Source organism: Mandrillus leucophaeus, unplaced genomic scaffold (assembly GCF_000951045.1).
Source record: "Mandrillus leucophaeus isolate KB7577 unplaced genomic scaffold, Mleu.le_1.0 Scaffold17, whole genome shotgun sequence".
In the NCBI taxonomy this organism is placed as follows: domain Eukaryota; kingdom Metazoa; phylum Chordata; class Mammalia; order Primates; family Cercopithecidae; genus Mandrillus; species Mandrillus leucophaeus.
This window is the reverse complement of record NW_012101698.1, coordinates 5,335,853-5,356,725: the sequence shown is the minus strand read 5'-3', so window position 1 is coordinate 5,356,725 and position 20,873 is coordinate 5,335,853. Positions and strand designations below refer to the sequence as shown.

At 42.6% G+C, this 20,873-nt stretch overlaps 1 protein-coding gene across 1 annotated transcript in view; it reads left to right on the top strand.

The window, feature by feature from the left end:
- The window catches only part of SF3B3 (splicing factor 3b, subunit 3, 130kDa), a 59,794-nt gene that overhangs the window by 30,705 nt on the left and 8,216 nt on the right, over nucleotides 1–20,873 (top strand). Inside the window, exons 10-18 of the mRNA XM_011976822.1 lie at nucleotides 936–1,031; nucleotides 5,140–5,212; nucleotides 11,193–11,344; nucleotides 11,793–11,948; nucleotides 12,900–13,055; nucleotides 13,585–13,728; nucleotides 17,303–17,425; nucleotides 18,451–18,605; nucleotides 20,661–20,835. Coding sequence (XP_011832212.1) covers nucleotides 936–1,031; nucleotides 5,140–5,212; nucleotides 11,193–11,344; nucleotides 11,793–11,948; nucleotides 12,900–13,055; nucleotides 13,585–13,728; nucleotides 17,303–17,425; nucleotides 18,451–18,605; nucleotides 20,661–20,835 — 1,230 coding nt within the window. The remainder of the gene's footprint in view (nucleotides 1–935; nucleotides 1,032–5,139; nucleotides 5,213–11,192; nucleotides 11,345–11,792; nucleotides 11,949–12,899; nucleotides 13,056–13,584; nucleotides 13,729–17,302; nucleotides 17,426–18,450; nucleotides 18,606–20,660; nucleotides 20,836–20,873) is intronic.

Genomic DNA, 20,873 nt, shown 5'->3' with positions numbered 1-20,873 from the left:
CAGGAGTTTGAGACCAGCCTGGCCAACATGGTGAAACCCCATCTCTACTAAAAATATAAAAACTAGCCAGGCGTGGTGGTGGGTGCTTGTAATCCCAGCTTCTTAGGAGGCTGAGGCAGGAGAATAGCTTGAACCCAGGAGATGGAGGTTGCAGTGAGTTGACACAGTGCCACTGCACGCCAGCCTCGGTCACAGAGTGAGACTCTGTCTTAAATAAAAAATAAAAATAAAATTAATGGGAAATTAAAGTGTCTATAGCAGGGCTTCTTCACATTTATTTCTGCCATGGATCTTTTTGCTAGCCTGAAGCATCTGGATCCGATCTGAATGTTTTACTGTTTTGTTTTGTTTTATTTTTTAAATTTTTTTTGAGATAAGAGTTTCACTCTGTCACCCAGGCTAGAGTGCAGTGGCACAGTTATGACTCACTGCAGCCTCAGCCTCCTGGGCTGAAGCGATTTTCCCAACTCAGCCTCCTCAGTAGCTGGGACTATAGACACAAGCCACCATACCCAGCTGATGAGTGATATTTTAAAATGCACATGAAAATATACATAGATTCAGCATAGCAAAATATTTTTTAAAGTTGTGGAAAACAGATGTGCTTTATTGAGTCTTTATAAATAATAAGATGATACACTTAAAATGGGTGAGTTAATTTCTTTTAGGAGATTGGAGTAAAGGCTGTATACCCTCAGTACTCACATGCACATCTATGTTACGGTAGGCTCCATTGCTTTGCAGAGAGAGTAAAGAATTTTCATTTGAACTGTCCAGTTTGTCAAAACTATAATACAGATGATTCACCTCTTTTCACATGTTGATCAACAGATAATTGTTTTGGAAAGCAGCTGGATGTCTGGGATACTAGAGAATCAGAATTGTGTTTGAAAACAGCACTGTAGACGTTTCTTCCTCTAACTTTCTCTGTGCAGATAGCTGATCTGGCCAATGAAGATACTCCACAGCTGTATGTGGCTTGTGGTAGGGGACCCCGATCATCTCTGAGAGTACTAAGACATGGACTTGAGGTAAGATTGCAATTTCTAGATAATCTGCAGGGTTTGGAGGGAAGCATTGACAAAGTAGTTTATGGGTTTACTCTGATGTTGTCAAAGACATAGTTAAGGTGTCTGTGAAAAAGTATGTTCTTTCTCCCTGACTTCCCCAAAGTTTATACTTGAGATTTTCTTTCTTTTTGTCCCTGAAACAGTCTCACTGTGTTGCCCAGGCTGGTGTGCAATGACACAATCTTGGCTCACTGCAGCCTTGACCTCCTGAGCTCAAGTGATTGTCCTGCCTCAGCCTCCCAAAGTGTTGATTACAGGTGTAAGCCACTGTGCCCAGCCTGTGCTATTTTCTATTCCTTAACTTGTTAGCATGATAGCCCACGTGGTCACTAGTCATGACATGGAGGCTAGGAAATCTATATGGAACATTTCACTGTCTCTATACATCTAGTCTTAGTTAAATCAACTATGTCAATGCTATATATGTTTTTGTATCTTATTAGATTTATTCCTTATTACTATATACTGTTAAATAGCATAGTTTTTATTTATTCATTTTTTTTTTGCGATGGGGGTCCCACTCTGTGTCCCACGCTGGAATTCAGTGGTGCCATGATGGCTCACTGCAGCCTTGACCTTCCTGGGATCAGGCGATCCTCCCACCTCAGCCTCCTGAATAACTGGGGACTACAGGCATGTGCCGCAACATCCAGCTAATTTTTGTATTTTTTGTAGAGACCAGTCTCTGTCTGGTCTTGAACTCCTGGAGTCAGGCAATCTGCTTGCTTTGGCTTCCCAAAGTGCTAGGATCACAGCCTTGAGCCACCACACCTGGCCAAGTGTCATAATTTTTAGTGTTTCTGCAATATTTCACCAAAGTGGGTAGATCATAATTTATTTAGTGAATCTTTTATTGCTGGGCTTTTTAGGTAAGGTGGACACTAAAAGTTACCTTCTTGGATCCCATATTCTCTGTGTATCATAGTCCTAATGTTAATGCCTTCTAGTGAGGGCCCTGCACTTGGACTTGTTAGGAATAAAATAAAAAGCTTCCTATAACAGTTTGTTTTGAGAGCTTGGGAGTGGCAAACTGAGCTCTCAAGAGGCCTGCTACCTGTTTCTGTAAATTTTTATTGGAAGACGCCCAAGATAATCTGGGTTTTGAATTCTGGCGTTACCACTTAATAGTTATTACTAAGTTTCTGTTTCTTCTGTAAAATGGACTTAATACTGGTACCTGCCATAAAGAATTGTGTGAATTAAATGAGATGATACATACAAAGCTCTTAAGATATGGCATGAAGTGTTCAATAAATGTTAGCTGTTAACATTGCTGTTTCAGGGAATTTGAAAATGTTTTGTCTCTGCCAAAATATATCATCAGTTCACCAAAATTTCAATGACTCAGACCCAATTTAGAGCCACAGGTCTGGTGTGTGTGTGTGTGTGTTTTTTTTTTCTTGAGTGCAGTGGTGAGACCTTGCTTCAGTGTAACCTGCAACGCCCAGTCTCAAGCAAGCAGTTCTCCCGCCTTAGCTTCCCGAGTAGCTGGGACTATAGGTGTGCGCCATCACGCTTAGCTAATTTATTTATTTATTTTGGGTAGAGACAGGGTCTTGCTATGTTGCCAGGGCTGGTCTTGAACTCCTGGGCCTCAAGTGATCTTCCCACTTCACCCTCCCAAAGTGTTACGATTACAGGCGTGAGCCACCGCACCTGGCCAAGAGCCATTGCTCTTGATTCGTTAGTTACTTATTTCTCATTGGATCCTAGTGAGCATATGATGAAAGCTAGCGCTTTACACACAAAATGCATATGTGCAGCTGGGCACGGTGGCTCACGCTTGTAATTCCAGCACTTTAGGAGGCTGAAGCGGGCAGATCACCGGAGGTCAGGAGTTTGAGACCAGCCTGGCCAACGTGGTGAAACCCCTTCTCTACTAAAACTACAAAAATGAACTGGGAGTGGTGGGTTCCTGTAATCCCAGCTGCTCAGGAGACTGAGGCAGGAGAATCGCTTGAACTGGGAGGTGGAGGTTGCAGTGAGCCGAGGTCATGCCACTGCACTCCAGCCTGGGCGACAGAGCGAGACTGTCTCCAAAAAAAAGTGCATATGTGCATTTTTTTTTTTTTTTTTTTTTTTTGAGATGGAGTCTCGCTCTGTCGCCCAGGCTGGAGTGCAGTGGCCGGATCTCAGCTCACTGCAAGCTCCGCCTCCTGGGTTTACGCCATTCTCCTGCCTCAGCCTCCCAGTAGCTGGGATTACAGGCGCCCGCCACCTCGCCCGGCTAGTTTTTTGTATTTTTTAGTAGAGACGGGGTTTCACCGTGTTAGCCAGGATGGTCTCGATCTCCTGACCTTGTGATCCACCCGTCTCGGCCTCCCAAAGTGCTGGGATTACAGGCTTGAGCCACTGCGCCCGGCCGCATATGTGCATTAACAGAAAATTTTTGTACAGTGTAAGAGATAAAGGGCTCAAGAATCATCATTTTTTAGTTTCCTGGTATTTCTCTCCCCACTTCAAATCTATAGACACACCTTTGTTATGTATAAAAATATTTTCCGAGGCGGGTGGATCATGAGGTCAGGAGATCGAGACCATCTTGGCTAACACAGTGAAACCCCGTCTCTACTAAAAATACAGAAAAATTAGCTGGTTGTGGTGGCGGGCGCCTGTAGTCCCAGGTACTCAAGAGGCTGAGGCAGGAGAATGGCATGAACCTGGGAGGCAGAGCTTGCGGTGAGCAGAGATTGTGCCACTGCACTCCAGCCTGGGCGACAGAGCGAAACTCCATCTCAAAAAAAAAAAAAAATTGTTTTTAATTGTTGAACGTTGCTTTATTCCTGTATGTGTATTTGTTACACCTTGTTATCTAACTAGATTGTGGTCTCAATTGAGCCAGGGTGACTGACAGTTTTACGTTTGGTATAGAGTATAGCATAATTGACAGTTGAATTTTATTGATGAAGTTCTTAGATCTTCCTTCTAATTAAATTATACCAGTAAACTAGGAAAAGTGCTAGTCCTTCTGTGAATATACATGAGTTCTTCCTATAAGATGTAGGTTACATGCTGTATATAAGTGGCTAGTTTATTGTCTCTAGATCATTTAAAAACTTAATAATTTTAATTTTATAATGATTTTACATTTATAAAAAAATTGCAAAGACAGTAAAGTGAGTTCCTGTATAACCCACACCCAGTTTTCCCTTCTAGATCATTTTGAATTTGGCTTAGATGTTTTGTTTACTCTTATGTTTGAGAACCTATAGGACATGTAGAGAATCATTTACTCTGACTTTAAGGCACATAGAAAGACAAAACAGTTAGTGCCCTAAGAGGTGGTGACTGTGTTCTTTCTTTTTTTTTGGAGATGGAGTCTTGCTCAGTCACCCAGGCTGGAGTGCAATGGTGCAATCTCAGCTCACGGCAACTCCGCCTCCCAGGTTCAAGCGATTCTCCCGCCTCAACCTCCCAAATAGCTGAGATTACAGGCACCTGCCGTCATGCCTGGCTGATTTTTATATTTTTGCAGAGACAGGTTTCACCATGTTGGCCAGCTGGTCTAGAACTCTTGATCTCAGGCGAGCCACCCACCTTGGCCTCCCAAAGTGCTGGGATTGCAGGTGTGAGCCATTGGGCCCAGACGGTGGACTGATTTCTATGAGTGCTCATGGAAGAGAGAGGTGACTGACTGCCAGTCAAGGAGATAAAGGAATAATTTTGCTACAGGAGCTGGCATTGGAATTGATCCACATGGGATTTGGCCTTACAGGAGCTAGGGAAAGAAACGGGATGCTAATTTAGATGGCCTGATTCATTCCCAGTGGTTACTGCTGTTCTGAGGATGATCAAGGCATGTTGTACTTGAAGGAAAGGGGTATGGTTTTGGCTGCAGCAATTGTACCCTCTCAGACATCCTGTGACTTTTGCTTAAGACTGTCATGGGGATTGCCACCGTCTCCAGCCTGTTTCGTTCTTAGATTCTTCTTTCACTAGGTGGTTTCATCTTTTAAATCCAGCATACATTGTGAACCCTGCCTTTGAGACCTTATTTTTTGATGTGATTGTAAGCAGGTAGCTGAGTTGCATGCTCACTGGATCTATGGCTTCCCTCCTCTCCTGTCAGGTGTCAGAAATGGCTGTTTCTGAGCTACCCGGTAACCCCAATGCTGTCTGGACAGTGCGTCGACACATTGAAGGTAAGCAGCTCTTTCCCAGTAGTCAAAATGAGGGTCTGGGTGCCATTGACATAGAAGGCTTAAAAGGCTGTGTTCCTAATACTTGTGTATCATTTCATTTAGCACCATATACCAGAAATTTTCTGGCCCAACACCATTTTTGAGGCTCTTTCAGGATGCCTTCACCTACCATTTCTTTTTGTGCAGGTGGGAAAGAGGGGACATAGGTTGGCTGTTATATTTTAGTACATAAAGGTTTCAGTATCATAGAGCTGTCAAATGTGATGTTGACTTTATATTCATAAAGGTACTGGTTTCATCTGTAAGAGGTATGATGTGAGGGAAAGTTGTGCTTTTTTATTCTTCTTCAACTATATTCTTTTAAATTGTTTTGAAACCACAGTGAAATTCAAGGTGGTGTTCTAGGAATTAAGAGATTTGGGAAACCTTGTTAGTCAGTCTTGCTAGTGCTTAAGGAAAGCAGAGTAGAATTGAGTGGAATTAGAATTTTAGTGTGAGTGGAAGAGCGGGGATGGGAAAGGAGAAGGGAGTTTGAGCTCCTGGATGTAAATGGTCACCTGATCCTAAAACTTTGAAAGTAATAGGAGAATGCCTAGTAGTCAGTGCAATAACAGGGAAGTCTTGTGACAAGACTTGAATTGCAGCCTCATAGAAAGCTCAGTCTCATTTTTCCCTTGATTCACATTGGAGGTATGTTTTTGTCTTGTTCTCTCAGGAATATGGGATAGGTGAGTAAGATCATCCTTGCCAGCAGACAGCTTTTTCAAGAAAACAGCTGTAATTCTGCCTGATAGATATTCTGCCTGTATGAAACAGATTTAAGGAGTTGGGAAACATGTAGGAGGAAAACAACTTAGTAGAATACTCATTTTTGTGGATTTAACTTTCATTATAGGCATTTGAATCATATCCAAGTTGAGTAGAAAGGGAAAAATGTGAATAGGAAATGGGTAGGCTTATAAGCTGAAAAGATAATTATTAGGCACCTGGTTTTGTGTGTAATATCTACATAGAAGCTGGTCCGTGTTGGTGTTTTACTTTGGTTTGGTGGCTTGTTGACGTTATGGCCGTGAAAAGCATTTTCTAGACTGTTTGAATTAGAAATGTGTTTTAAGATAACCTATTGTGCTCCTTCTTTTTTCCTTTTAACTTTTTAAATAAACTTATTTTAAAACAGATTTAGGGCCGGGTGCAGTGGCTCATGCCTGTAATCCCAACACATTGGGAGGCCAAGGTGGGCGGATCGCCTGAGGTCAGAGTTTGAGACCAGTCTGGCCAACGTGGTGAAACCCCATCTCTACTAAAAATACAAAAGTTAGCTGGGTGTGGTGGTGCACGCCTGTAATCCCAGCTACTTAAGGGGCTGAGGCAGGAGAATCGCTTGAACCTGGGAGGCGGAGGTTGCAGTGAGCCGAGATCGCACCAGTGCACTCCAGCCTGGGTGAGAGAGTGAGACTCCATCTCAAAAAAAAAAAGAAAAATAAAATAGAGTTAGGTTTATAGAAAAGTTAACTCTCACTTTTATGAAGAAGACAGGAAGTTACAGGGGTTGAGTGTCTCAAGATACAGTCTGAGTAATGGGGGTAGAAAATCCTGGCTCCTGAATCTCAGTCGAATGCCCATTTTGATTAACTGCAGTGAGATTCTGTGGATCTTGGTGGTTTCTTTCAGGATAAATTTAGTTGTTTGAGTGCCCACCATGTACTCAGTAACAAAGACTCTTTGCCTCAGAGCACTTGCCATCTAAAAAACAAGACAAGTATACAGAACTGTTGTGTGTTGTGAATGTGGTGAAAGGCACAGGTACATTGCTGGGAGGGGTTAAAGGACAGGGCGTGTGTTTGAAGGTCAGGACAGGCTCTTTAGAGGGACAGCATTTGCTAAGTCAGTGATAGGCAGTTTGTTGCATTATGTAGTTGAACATTTTTCTCCTTTATTAAATGTCAGAAGTCTTGGAAAGGACTATATCCTACTAAATTTTACTCTTTAGGTACTGTAATTTGGGAGTCACCTGTAAATACAGGTCGGGTTCTCTTGGTTCACTCACTTTCCAGATACCCCCACTTACTATTGACTGAACATTCCTTCTGCCCGCACATGCTGCAGTCTTCCAGGCAAATACTAACCTTGGCTGGTACTTGGTGATGCACACTACCAATACCAAGCCTTTTTTTCTCTTCCACAGGTGGCTGGTGAAGGTGCTGATCACCACAGGTGTGTACCTACTGCTAGGGTCGATTGTGGGGTCTTATAGTTTATCCAAGGAGAGGGACCTGCACAAAATATTGAGGCTACCCTGATGGTGTCTTTCAGAGGGTAACTGCAGTTGGATGTCACTGGGCATAATAGTGCTGCACACTGTCTGCCTGTGCATCAGATGGTCTGAGGCAGGAGTCTGCCTCTCTACTTCCTCCCACAGAATTTGTCATGTATGGTTAATTTGCCTTTTACTAAGCTAAAAGAGTCTCTAGCTAGAGAACTTTAGCTTCATACTCTCTTGGAGTTGTACATTCCAGGTGTACTGACTGAAAGATCAGGACTTGGAGAAAGCTTTTGAGTATATTCAGGACTTGCTGAAGCAAGATAAGTATCAGATTCCCTTGTCTATGAAGTGAGAGTGAGTTACTGGAGCTTCAGGTATCTGGGTGGTCACTCACTTTACCTTTTGGAGTGAGCTGCTGATTGAGCCTCAAATCCTAAGGCAAGTAGAAGAGAAAAGCATTCCCTCCTCTGGGGTCCTCAGCAGTGTTCAGACAGATGGGAGCCCTGTTGAATTGAGACCTAAAGATACATTCTCATACCCTGATAGATTCTTCATTGAGGTATGAACTATTGTTTTTTCACATGAGACTTACATTCGTTAGAAAAGGGTAGTGTGGATGGTACAGTTCCTAGTCATTTACCTTGACTAAAGCTTGGCTTTGTTCTGAACTCCAACGTTTTTTTAAAAATAATTTTTTGTGGACTGGGTGTGGTGGCTCACGCCTGTAATTCCAGCACTTTGGGAGGCTGAGGTGGGCGGATCACCTGAGGTTGGGAATTTGAGACCAGCCTGACCAATATGGAGAAACCCTGTCTCTACTGAAAATACAAAATTAGCTGGGCGTGGTGGCACATGCCTGTAATCCCAGCTGCTAGAGAGGCTGAGGCAGGAGAATTGCTTGAACCTGGGAGGCGGAGGTTGTGATGAGCCAAGATCGCGCCATTGTATTCCAACCTAGGCAACCAGAGTGAAACTCTCTCCAAAAAAAAAAATAATAATAAATTTTTATAAAGTTGGGGTCTTGTTATGTTACCCAGGCTGGTCTTGAACTCCTGAACTCAAATGATCCTCCCTCCTCAACCTCCCAAAGTGCTTGAACCACCGTGCCCAGCTTGAACTCTAACTTTAATCTGCAGTCACTCTAGTACATAAGAGTTAATCTACTGCAAGTCTTCTTCACTGTAGAAGGAAGGGGGGTAGAAGTTACAGTGTGCTTGATAGTCACAGGGCAGTGTTTATTTTGAGGAAATCTGTGATGTAAAGTAGCTTTGAGACGTCGTTGACTCTCCTACTTGTTGAATTGTCTAGCAAAAGTATGACCCTATTTAAGTTCACTGAGCATTTATTCTCTTTTATGTTTGAGTAGTCTGAAGTCTTGGTCAAAGGAAAGGCACCCCTCCTCCCTTCTCTCCCATGAAAGTCAAAAGTTGTATGGTCTGTCTTTTGGAAGGTCCCTTTTTCCTTTTGGTGAAGATCCGAGACCAGGAATCCTGGCCAGTTACAGCCTTTTGTTGCTTGGCTTTAATTTGCTTTGACACAGCTTTTAAGGTTATTAGGTTTCGGTAATGAGAACACGGTAAATGATACTGTATTCATATAATGTTAAACAACTTCTGTTATTTTTACACAACAAAAATTTCTAGTATAAAAACTGAGAACTGGAGTAAAGGTTCCAAACTTGGTGTTACATGGGGATGGATTTTGGTTTCGTTGTAAGCTACTGAGCCATCCATTTCAGAGATAACCATGTCCTTACTTGTTTTATGATAGTGAGTGGTGCTTAGTCTTACAAAGCCACCTTATGAGACGTTCCCAAAGCATTTGATGTATGTTGACAGTTCTAGCAAAATAACCAAAAACCAAGTATCTTTTTGTCCAATATTATTCCTTATGATTTGGAAATTGAACCTTTACTCTGTGGATTCCTGGTCTAACCATTAGAGCAGGCCCATTGGGAAAGATCTTTAATCCTTGTTTTTCAGCCACCACAGTACGTACATATATATGTAATATTAACTGAAACAAAAATTTCACGAAACAGTAGTTATCCTACTATATATGAAGCAACTTCATAAATTACATTTATTTCTGTTAAGAAGTGCCTGTTGTGCAACACGTTAAATTGATTTTCTGTCCTGCTAATAGGGCAGAACACTACCGTTGGCCATGCCAGTGATACATATTCTTTTTTGTTTGTTTTGAGACAGTCTCATTCTGTCGCCCAGGCTGGAGTGCAGTGGGGCGATCTCAGCTCACTGCGGCCTCTGCCTCCCGGGTTCAGGCAATTCTGCTGCTCAGCCTCCCGAGTAGTTGGAATTACAGATGCCCACCACCACACCCAGCTAATTTTTGTATTTTATTTGATTTATTTTTTAGTAGAGACGGGTTTCACCCTGTCGGTCAGGCTGGTTTCAAACTTCTGACCTCAGGTGATCCGCCCACCTTGGCCTCCCAAAGTGCTGGGATTACAAGCATGAGCCATCATGCCCGGTCGAATGATAACATCTTCACTTGACTCCTGCTTCTGTAAAGAATGCTGATTCTGCAGAACTGATCTAGTAACCTTAGTTCAGCTGAATCTCATGTGAAGTCATCAGAACCAAAAGTATGCCCTTCATGTGGTTGGGTGGACCAGCCCTGTGGCATTGAGCTCTTGACAAGTGCTTAGGCAGACAGGGTCCTATAGCTCCTACTGCTAGGAGTGAGGTAGCCACTACATTGTGTGGTGCCTTGTCTTGTTCTGTCCCTTTTTTACCTGATTTCTGGGTAAGGGGGTGTTGATACAAAAATTCAAATGTAAAGGAGGAAAATCTCAACTCTTTTAAAAAATTAGCATGCCTTTAGTCAACATTTATCAAGCTTTATGCCAAACATGGTACTGGATGGGGACACTTGCAGAAGCTGTTGTATGTTGTAGGGTGAGATACATGGAAAATAGATGGCCTTGATGGGATCTGCAGAAGAAACTGAGGGTTTCTGGTATACCTCAAGTCGTCTGACTTCCTTGAGAAACTCGTTAGTGTTTATTCAACCACATTTAATTTAGAAGAAGCAAATTCTAATAGGATTGCTCACGACCACACAATTGTTCTGTTTCTAAATAGTGAAAAACCAGACAGGTCAAGGAATAACAATATAAACAATCCCCACCCCCCATTTCTTGGTTATCTAGTTTTCTTACATCATTCTCACTGGGACTAGGATTCTCAGCTTCCAACCCTAGAATGAGTTAGTGTCACAGAGGCTTAAGTAATCTCTGTTTTATTCATTAGAGCTTATGTTCATTTCTACATAAGCTTCTTTTGGAAGAAGTTAGGGGTCTTTCCTAGTTAGAAGGAGTATCTCTTCTTAGGAAGGGGTTGTGTGATTGACAACTGGCACAAATAAATGAAGCTCTAGCTCAGTATGTTCATGTATCAACATTGTAGTATTTAAAATGTCCTCATGCCTCCGATTCCCTTGCTTTGTCCCTCTCACTTCTTTAGCAGATGTCTCAAGAAAACATTGAGGAAGCAGGGTATATCTGTAGCCTCTTATGACCCCTAGTTTTCTTCTGGATCATCTTGCTCTGTGTGCGTGTGTATGTGTGTATGTGTGTGATAACTACGCATAGAAGAAGTGCCTTGGAAGGTTTCTGAAGAGAACTCTTAGTGTTTCATTTGGCTTTGTAATTCTGATGAGTTCTTATCTAACCAGCTCCCTTCTTTTCTTTTTCAGATGAGTTTGATGCCTACATCATTGTGTCTTTCGTGAATGCCACCCTGGTGTTGTCCATTGGAGAGACTGTAGAAGAAGTGACTGACTCTGGGTTCCTGGGGACCACCCCGACCTTGTCCTGCTCCTTATTAGGAGATGATGCCTTGGTGCAGGTGAGGGTTCTCAGAGCTTACCTACTTGGCCTGCTTTGTTCTTTCTTGGCCTTCATTGTGATGTGGCTGCTGTGTTCATGTCTCTTCACTCTCACCTTCCAGTAAGCCTTAGGGACGGAGCTTATGATTTTGGCACATAACATCCCCCTCTATTTGCCATTTTTCTGTTACAGAGCCACATCACTGCAGCTTTCATCTCTAGTAAAGATCTTTGTAAGTGTTTTGTTAATAAGCTTTGAACTTCCTTGAAGTGGACACCGCAAAACATTAACTATTTAAAAGTTGACCTTGCCTGGGGCCTGCTAACTCTTTTGTCATTGATTCAACTGGTGCCTCAAATGCAGTGGCCCTACATCTGATTGTAGTGACAGATCTGATAGATGTGAGGGTCATTCTGAGTGATGAATCAAATTGTTAAAGTCAGGTTTCTTTCTGTTACTGACTCTAGGTCTATCCAGATGGCATTCGGCACATACGAGCAGACAAGAGAGTCAATGAGTGGAAGACCCCTGGAAAGAAAACAATTGTGAAGTGTGCAGTGAACCAGCGACAAGTGGTGATTGCCCTGACGGGAGGAGAGTTGGTCTATTTCGAGATGGATCCCGTATGTTATTTTATCATTCACTGTGGGACTTAGTGTAGGGTCCAGAGGGAAGGATGGGCATTGTAATCTAGTCATTTAGATGACAGTATGGTGAAACCCTGTCTCTACTAACAATACAAAAATTAATGGGCCTGGTGACACACACCTGTAGTCCTAGCTACTCAGGAGGCTAAGGCAGGAGAATTGCTTGAACCTGGGAGGCGGAGGTTGCAGTGAGCTGAGATCATGCCACTGCACTCCAGCCTGGCAACAGAGCGAGACTCCATCTCAAAAAAAGAGAAAAACGAGTTGGAGTGACAGTGTTCACAAACCAATTTGGCCCTTTACAGAGATGGGGAAAAAGGGTAAGTTGATGTCTGATTCTGGGTAGTGTTATGAATTCCCCTGTTAGCAATGAAACACTTGCTCCTCCTGCATTTCACTTCCTACTTTTCCAACAAATATTTGGCATAGAATTGATTTCTGCAGTCTGATTCCATTTCAGAAAACTTCTATATGGAAGAATGTTCAGTACACATAATTACCTTACTCTCAGGAGGGCTCTAGTGTGGCCAGATTTGTAGCCTGACTGTACCTTTGGTTGAGATGTCTTTGTCTTCAACCATATTTGAATTCCCTTCACCCAAAGTATTCTTGTAAACACATAAACAGTTTTATATATCTCCATTTCCTGAGAGCAAAGTTGGCTAAGAAAATTTGTGGCACATTGACCTTGTTCATTCTCTTATTGATGGAAGATACTCATTTTGCTTGCTGTGAGCCTATTAAATTCAGTCTTGAGAACTCAGGTAGAGAAATTCTTGTCATTGATTATAGTAAGAGGAGTGAGAGTATGCAAAACAAAATACAACAGCCGTCCTTCATTCTCTGGATCCAGGGTTTTGGGGTGAATTGGAGCATATAGACCCACCCCTTTGTAGTTTTGACCTCGCTCTGTCTTTCCTCTTATAGTCAGGACAGCTGAATGAGTACACAGAACGGAAGGAGATGTCGGCAGATGTGGTGTGCATGAGTCTGGCCAATGTACCCCCTGGAGAGCAGCGGTCTCGCTTCCTGGCTGTGGGGCTTGTGGACAACACTGTCAGAATCATCTCCCTGGACCCCTCAGTGAGTGACACTCTGAGCTTCAAGGATCATCTGGTTGGAACCTGAGCGTCTGGCCCACTCCTGATGTCCATCTCTGAGATCAACTGGGTTAGACCCCAGAATCCATACCTGCTACTTCTCTTGTCATTGCAGTGTGTTCCAGGAGTTTCCTGCTGTGGTTTAAGGATATGATCTGAGACTACAGAAATGTTTCTTTGACTTAAACCTCAACTCCCTTTTTTTAGTTAAAAACCGAGACTGCATAAATTTGACTTGCTGCAGGACCCTAGATGACTTTTCGGGAGGTGTGCTTTGCTTAATTACCTTTACCATTATCTTCTTTGACACAAGGAGAAAAGCATGATCTTCCTGAAGCTTATTCTGAGATTGGGTATAACTAATAACCCAATACTCTCTTAGAACTCACTCCCGGGGCTTTTTCTGTGCATAAGGAAGTACTTTTTCAATCCTAGAATTAGATTTCTCTGGGTATGTTTTTGTCCTAAAATTGTCATTTTCTGTGTTTTTATGATTTTTCTCTCCTTCTCAGGACTGTTTGCAACCTCTAAGCATGCAGGCTCTCCCAGCCCAGCCTGAGTCCTTGTGTATCGTGGAAATGGGTGGGACGGAGAAGCAGGATGAGCTGGGTGAGAGGGGCTCGATTGGCTTCCTATACCTGAATATCGGGCTACAGGTAAGAGATCCAGAGGCCCGCATTGTGGACATCAGGCCTTCTGTAGGTTTCACACACTCCTTTGTTTGGTAACAGGCGTTTCCTCTGCCCGTGGTTTCAGATCCTCACCTATGAAAATTAAACAGTGTCACTCTGGGTTCCACTTTTCTCAGCTCTTTAATTTGAACAAATCAGGCTGGGAAAGAAATATTTTGATCAAGTGCTTTTTGATAGCTACTCTAAGTCAGAACTGGCTGGGTTCCTCAAGGATCAACTAGTTCCCACTATTCATTAGTTTCAGAAACAGAAACAAATACCTCTCAGTTCATCATTGTCTTCATTTAGCAATAAAGGACCCCTAAATGTTCTCCGTTGTCAAAGTTGCTGAGCTCTTTGTGCGGAAAAAAAAGCACTCTTTGTGCTTTGACCCTAAGAGTGTCAGGATTTTTGATCATACGCTTTTCATTTTCCTTAATGATTATTGACTCAGACATCTAAGTAATCTAGCCCAGGTACTTTTTGCTTTTTAATTTTACTTCCTAATGTAGAAATCTCAAACATAGCCAGAAGTTAGACTAATACAATGAACTTCCATGTACCCCATTTTTGGGGGGGAGGGTTGTTATTATTTTTCTTTTTTAGTTTTATTTTGTTGGGTTTTTATGGGCTGCCACATGAGTTTTCTATCTTTTTTAGTTTTAACAGCTATCAACAACATTCTGCTGTTGTTGTTTTGTCTTTTCCCTGGACTATTTTAAAGCAAATCCAAGATCTATCATTTCATCTATAAATACTTGATAATGTAGCTCCAACAGATGTCTATTTTTGTAAGATATTAGTATTATGCTCAGCAAAATATAACAATAGTTCCTTATTACCATGTTCCAGTTTTCCCTGTTCTTCTTTCCCCCAATGTGTCTTTATAGTTGGTTGTCCTCAGGATCTCAGCATAGCAGTCTATGCTTTTTCCATTTGCTTCATCTGTCTTTTTATGTCTCTTAAACTGTCCTACCCCATTTTGAAGCATTACAAGATAAGATCATTTGTCTTGTAGCATTTCCTACCTTCTGGACTTTAAAGTCATTCCTTGTGTGTTCAATGTTCCCGTATCCTCTGTATCAAGCTGGTGGGTAGAGTATTAGACCATGCCGTCCCTTAGAAATGTAAGGTGAGCTACAGGTGTAATTTAAATTTTAGTAATTCTTTTTTTTTTTTTTTTTTTTTGAGACGGAGTCTCGCTCTGTCACCCAGGCTGGAGTGCAGTGACCAGATCTCAGCTCACTGCAAGCTCCGCCTCCCGGGTTTACGCCATTCTCCTGCCTCAGCCTCCCGAGTAGCTGGGACTGCAGGCGCCTGCCACCTCGCCCGGCTAGTTCTTTGTATTTTTTAGTAGAGACGGGGTTTCACGGGGTTAGCCAGGATGGTCTCGATCTCCTGACCTTGTGATCTGCCCGTCTCGGCCTCCCAAAGTGCTGGGATTACAGGCTTGAGCTACCGCGCCCAGCCAGGAAAAAAGTAATTTTAATGTTTTTTTTTTTCCTTTTAAAAAAAAAGCAGAGACAGGGTCTCGCTGTGTTGCTCAGGCTGGCCTTCTCTTGAACTCCTGGCCTCAAGCAATCCTCCTACACTGGCCTCCAAAAGTGCTAGTGGGAATGCAGGCATGAACCACTGTGCCTGGCCAGTTTTGATGTTTTATTAACTCTGTATATCTAAAATCATTCCAACATGTAGTTAATATAAAAATTGCTGAGCTATTTTACCTTTTTTTCTCTCTTTTTTTTTTAAACTAAGTCTGAAATCTGGTATTTGGCACTTTATACTTAACGTCTTAGTTCTCTTTAAAATTTATTTTTATTAAAAAAATAATTTCTTCCTTGAGACAGAGTCTTACTCCATTGCCCAGGCTGGAGTGCAGTGGTGTGATCTCAGCTCACTGCAGCCTCTGCCTCCTGGGTTCAAGCGATTCTCATGCCTGAGTCTCTTGAGTAGCCGGGATTATGGTGTGCACCACTACTCCTGGCTAATTTTTCTTGTGTCTAGTAGAGATGGGGTTTTACCATGTTGCTCAGGCTGATCTTGACCTCCTGAGCTCAAGCGATCCACCCGCCTTGGCCTCCCAAAGGGCTGGGATTACAGGTGTGAGAAACCACGCCGGGTCCTGTCTCAGTTCTGACTAGCCACATGTGGCTTGGGGTAGCTATAGTATCGGATATTGCAGAAGAAGAAAGTTGGTTAGATTCAGATTTCATTATTAGGGGAGGGGGACAGGAATATAGGTGGTGCTGTTTACTCCTGTTGCATCATGTCAGGAGGTGTGTAATGTCTGGTTGTCCTACTCACAGTGATGTTGGGATGTTTATCTGTATCTGTGTTAAAGTTCCCATCAACCTTTTACTTACAGCTATTACACACGTTGCCTAGGTTCATTCTTTCTTTAGTAGTTGGAAAATGATTTATTTCTTTTGGGATTTAATTAGTTGGAGTTCTAAAGACAAAATTTGCCTCATTTCTTTGCTTACTCTCAGTTCATACAGGAAAAGGAAAAGTACTTTTTTTCCCATTGTTCACCTGTTTTCAGGGTAAGGAGTGAGAGCCACAGCACTCCCTTCAGTGGGGACCCGTAAAGTGGGTTTGTTGCTGTTTTTTATAGTAACACTGGTCAGGTGCTGTAATCCCAGCACTTTGAGAGGCTGAGGTGGGTGGATCGCTTGAGCTTAGCTCCTTGGGAAGCTGAGGTGGGAGGATTGCTTGAGCCTGGGAGGTGGAGGCTGCAGTGAGCCAAGATTGTGCCACTGTACTCCAGCCTGGGTGACAGTGAGACCCTGTCTCAAGAAATAAAAATTAAAAAAAAATAGAGTAACATCATAAACTTGTGGATTTTTATGCATTTGTGCTTAAAACTCCTCTTTTTTTTTTTTAAACAGAGACAGAGTCTCACTATGTTGGCCAGATTGTTCTTGAGCTCTTGGCCTCAAGCAGTCATCCTTCCTTGGCCTTCCACAGTGCTGTGATTACAGATGTGAGCCACCTCACCTGGCTTTTTTTTGAGGGGGGTAAGGGTTGGTAAATTGCCTCATTCTAGAAGAGTGGGAATTTCTATTTGAAGTTAGTTCCTTTGTCCTTTTAACATGACCCCACAATTTGTAGGGGTTTCCTTGCCTTGTTGCACAAGAAAGTGTCCCCACATAACATTCTTGCCCCAGCCCCAAACTAGTCATTCCTTTTAGGAACCTTGTTCCTTTAAGAAGAAGTGCTGTTTAGGAACCATGGTCTTTGTGGTTATTTAATTATTTATTTGAAATATACAATAGTGAAGAAGGACTTAACATACATGGTAAAAAGAAATATTAAGAAGATATAGTGAAAAATAAGTGTGTTTTTACTTAGTAGATGCTCCATAATTTTGAATGATTAAGTGATTTAGTGAGAGAATGAATGAATGGCTATCTGATTGTTAGGATCTTTTTTAAACAACCAAGTCATTTCTTTCCATCTGCTCTAATTTCTTATATGAAGTAGCCAAGGGAGAGATTTTCCTGTCATAGCTGATAAGCTTCCATCAGGCTTCACCTGCTCCTCCCCTTCTTTTGATTAGAACGGTGTGCTGCTGAGGACTGTCCTGGACCCTGTCACTGGGGATTTGTCTGACACTCGCACTCGGTACCTGGGGTCTCGTCCTGTGAAGCTGTTCCGAGTCCGAATGCAAGGCCAGGAGGCAGTAAGTAATGAAGGTTGGGGACAGGCAACATGTTTGGGATTTTAGTGGCACCATCTGAGAACAATCTTTGTTGTAAGCTTTACTTTTACTCATTTGCCACTCCATCTTGATTGGTTTCCTTCATGTGGGAAGTCCTGAGTTTCCTAACCTAGAGCTTCCTCATTGGGGCTCCATGGCACTGTGTCATGATTTGGTTATAGTTGGGTTGAGATATCGATCCCTTTAGCCCTCTGGCTGGTCAAATAGGGCTGGAAACCTCCCCTCTAGGACACCACTAGCCATGAGAATTCTCAGGTTTTATCCCAGTCTTAGATCAGTGTCAAGTTTACTACCTAATGTGAAAGAGATTAGGAAACATTGTATCCTTTATAGTTAAGAATGTTAATGTTTCTGGGCACTGTGCTAACTGATTCCATTTAATTCTTTTTTTTTTTTTTTTGAAATGGAGTCTCACTCTATCTCCCAGGCTGGAATGCAATGGTGCAAGCGTGGCTCACTGCAACCTCCGCCTCCTGGGTTCAAGCGATTCTCTTGCCTCAGCCTCCCGAGTAGCTGGGATTACAGGCGCATGCCACCAGGCCCAGCTAATTTTTGTATTTTTAGTAGAGATGGGGTTTCACTATGTTGGCCAAGTTGGTCTCGAACTCCTGACTTCAGGTGATCTGCCCGCCTTGGCCTCCCAAAGTGCTGGGATTATAGGCATGAGCCACCACACCTGGCCTTCATTCCATTTAATTCTTGCAGCTGCCCAGCCTTGTGGTACTATTTTCATTTTATACGCGTGGAAGCAGGCTTTGAGAGATGAAGTGATTAGTCTAGATCATATGGCTCGTAGCCCATGCTTTTCACATATGCTAAGCCATGGTGCCTCTCTCTAGCCCTCTTTTTCTTAAGATAGCCTGTTAGATTTCTAGAATATCTTAGGATACTCTGCAGACTGAAATTTGGGGATAGGGCTTTTGGTCACCTTACCATGTTTGTATTTTTTCCCAAACCTTATTGGAGCTGTTTTTTTTTCCCCTCAGGTATTGGCCATGTCAAGCCGCTCATGGTTGAGCTATTCTTACCAATCTCGCTTCCATCTCACCCCCCTGTCTTACGAGACACTGGAATTTGCATCGGGTTTTGCCTCAGAACAGTGTCCCGAGGGCATTGTGGCCATCTCCACCAACACCCTGCGGTGAGTGAGTGAGTGAAGCTCAGCAGTAAGCCTTTCTGCCAAGGGCTCAGACTGGTTCTGCCAGAGTGTTGGAGGAGGCTCTGAAGAGGTGGCAGAGAGCTGACTTTACCATGAAGCTTGTGTGTTGCAATTGAAACCTTCATTTGGCTCAGCATTTTAGTACCTGAGAGCCAAGTTTCGGTGTTTTAGCTTCTGTTAAGACTTTCAAGGCAAAGCTTTAATACAGTCCAATCTTCCTGAGATTTCAGATTTTTGTTTTCTAGCGAAAGGGCATTGCCATTGGATTAGTTTTAGAGCAAGTATTGGATCACTACATTGATAACCTTTCTTACTCTGTCTTGCCATTTGTGGTATTAAATCTTAAATTTTAACATACACGAAAAAAGTTGACAGAACTGTTCTTCCTGATAATATTGATGTGAAGTTTGAGCACTATATGTAATATTGCTTGCAAGATGGAAAAGAACCTAAAATAACCCAGTCAGTTTGGCTTCCTCAAGTTTTTGGGGGTTTTAAAATTAAGCCACCAAAGTTGTTCACATCCTGATTATAATTATTGGCTGTTCATAATGAAACTGTGGCCTCTTGATAGATTAATCACTATTGCTTATCAAATGAGCTCTCAAAATTTCTTTGCAGCAACTTTCAGCGTCTTTTCATGGCCATTGTCCTTTTTCTTTCTGTCATCTTTGTATTTATCTTCTGCTCTAGCAGAATTGATCTCCCTGCACTCCTCTACACCACTTAATATTTTTTAAATCTCTGCCTGTGCTGGAATGCTTCACCCACATGCATACCTGCCTGTCAGTGTTCCCCTTGTCTTTTAAGTCAGCCTTGTATCCTCATCTGTGGTCCCTACCTCCTGAATTCCTATAGATTTAGATGATCCCTACAGATTTTTAGGCTTTCCTAGGAGCAGAACTTACTTCCCCCCAAAACTAAATCAGGGAAGATGACTGAGACATAAAAGCATAGTGCTTGGGGGCAGTTCATTTTTTAAATTATTTTTATTTTTAAATTTATTTTTTTGAGACAAAGTCTTGCTCTGTTGTTCAGGTTGGAGTGCAGTGGTGTGATCATGGCTCCCTGCAGCCCCAACTTCCTGGACTCAAGCTATTTCTGCCTCAACCTCCCAAGTACCTGGTGGGACTATAAGCGCATGCCATCATGCCCGGCTAATTTTTGTGGTTTTTTTAAATAGAGACAGGATTTTACCTTGGTGCCCAGGCTGGTCTTGAGCTCCTGAACTCAAGAGATTCTCCCACCTCAGCCTCTCAAGTAGCTGGGACTGCAGGTGCGTGCCACCATACTCAGCTTTTTTTGGGTATTTTCAATAGAGTTGGTGTTTCCCCATGTTTCCCAGGCTGGTCTTGAACTCCTAGCCTTAGGTGATCTGCCCGCTTCGGCCTCCCAAAGTGCTGAGATTACAGTCGTGAGCCACTGTGCTCAGCTCGTATCTTTTTTAATGTAGAGAATAAACTACAAATAAAACTCCATCATTAGAGATCAGGTAACTATATTTTTTAGGGTACCTGGGTTCTGCCCGTTTTGCACATAGTTTGGCTTATGTGTGCATCTCTGTCCAATTTGACAGAAATTTGTAGGTCCCCTATTTGCTGTCTCTTGCATTGTCAAAGTTTTCCAAAACTGAGGTGATTTTTGTTCACAAAGGCGTCCACTTTATTTTATAAAGCACAGTCACTACAGATACCATATATGTTCAGGTAATTGCAGTGTTCACGACAAATTTGGGATTGGCCGCTTTATTATCGTAAGAGTGATTAAAAAAAAGTCTTGACAATCGTTTGTGTTTCATTGGTGAGAACTAGAATTGCCATGAATTGTGGTAGGGTGTTGCCAAATGGGAAGGGCCTTCCCGGATCTCTCTGTCTGCAGTGCAGTTTTCTAGATTAGGAGGCTGTTGTTTAATGTTGCCTAATGCCAGCGTTAGAGCTTCAGGGATTGATGTGTTTACTGACTGCTCAAAGCCTATTTCACCACCAATTTCTAGGTCCTGAGTGAGTATTAAATAACTGTCTTGCTTTTCTGTCATAGCATTTTGGCATTAGAGAAGCTCGGTGCTGTCTTCAATCAAGTAGCCTTCCCACTGCAGTACACACCCAGGAAATTTGTCATCCACCCTGAGAGTAACAACCTTATTATCATTGAAACGGACCACAATGCCTACACTGAGGCCACAAAAGCTCAGAGAAAGCAGCAGATGGCAGAGGTAATGAGACTAACGTTCAGGGGTTCTGTTAAAAGATT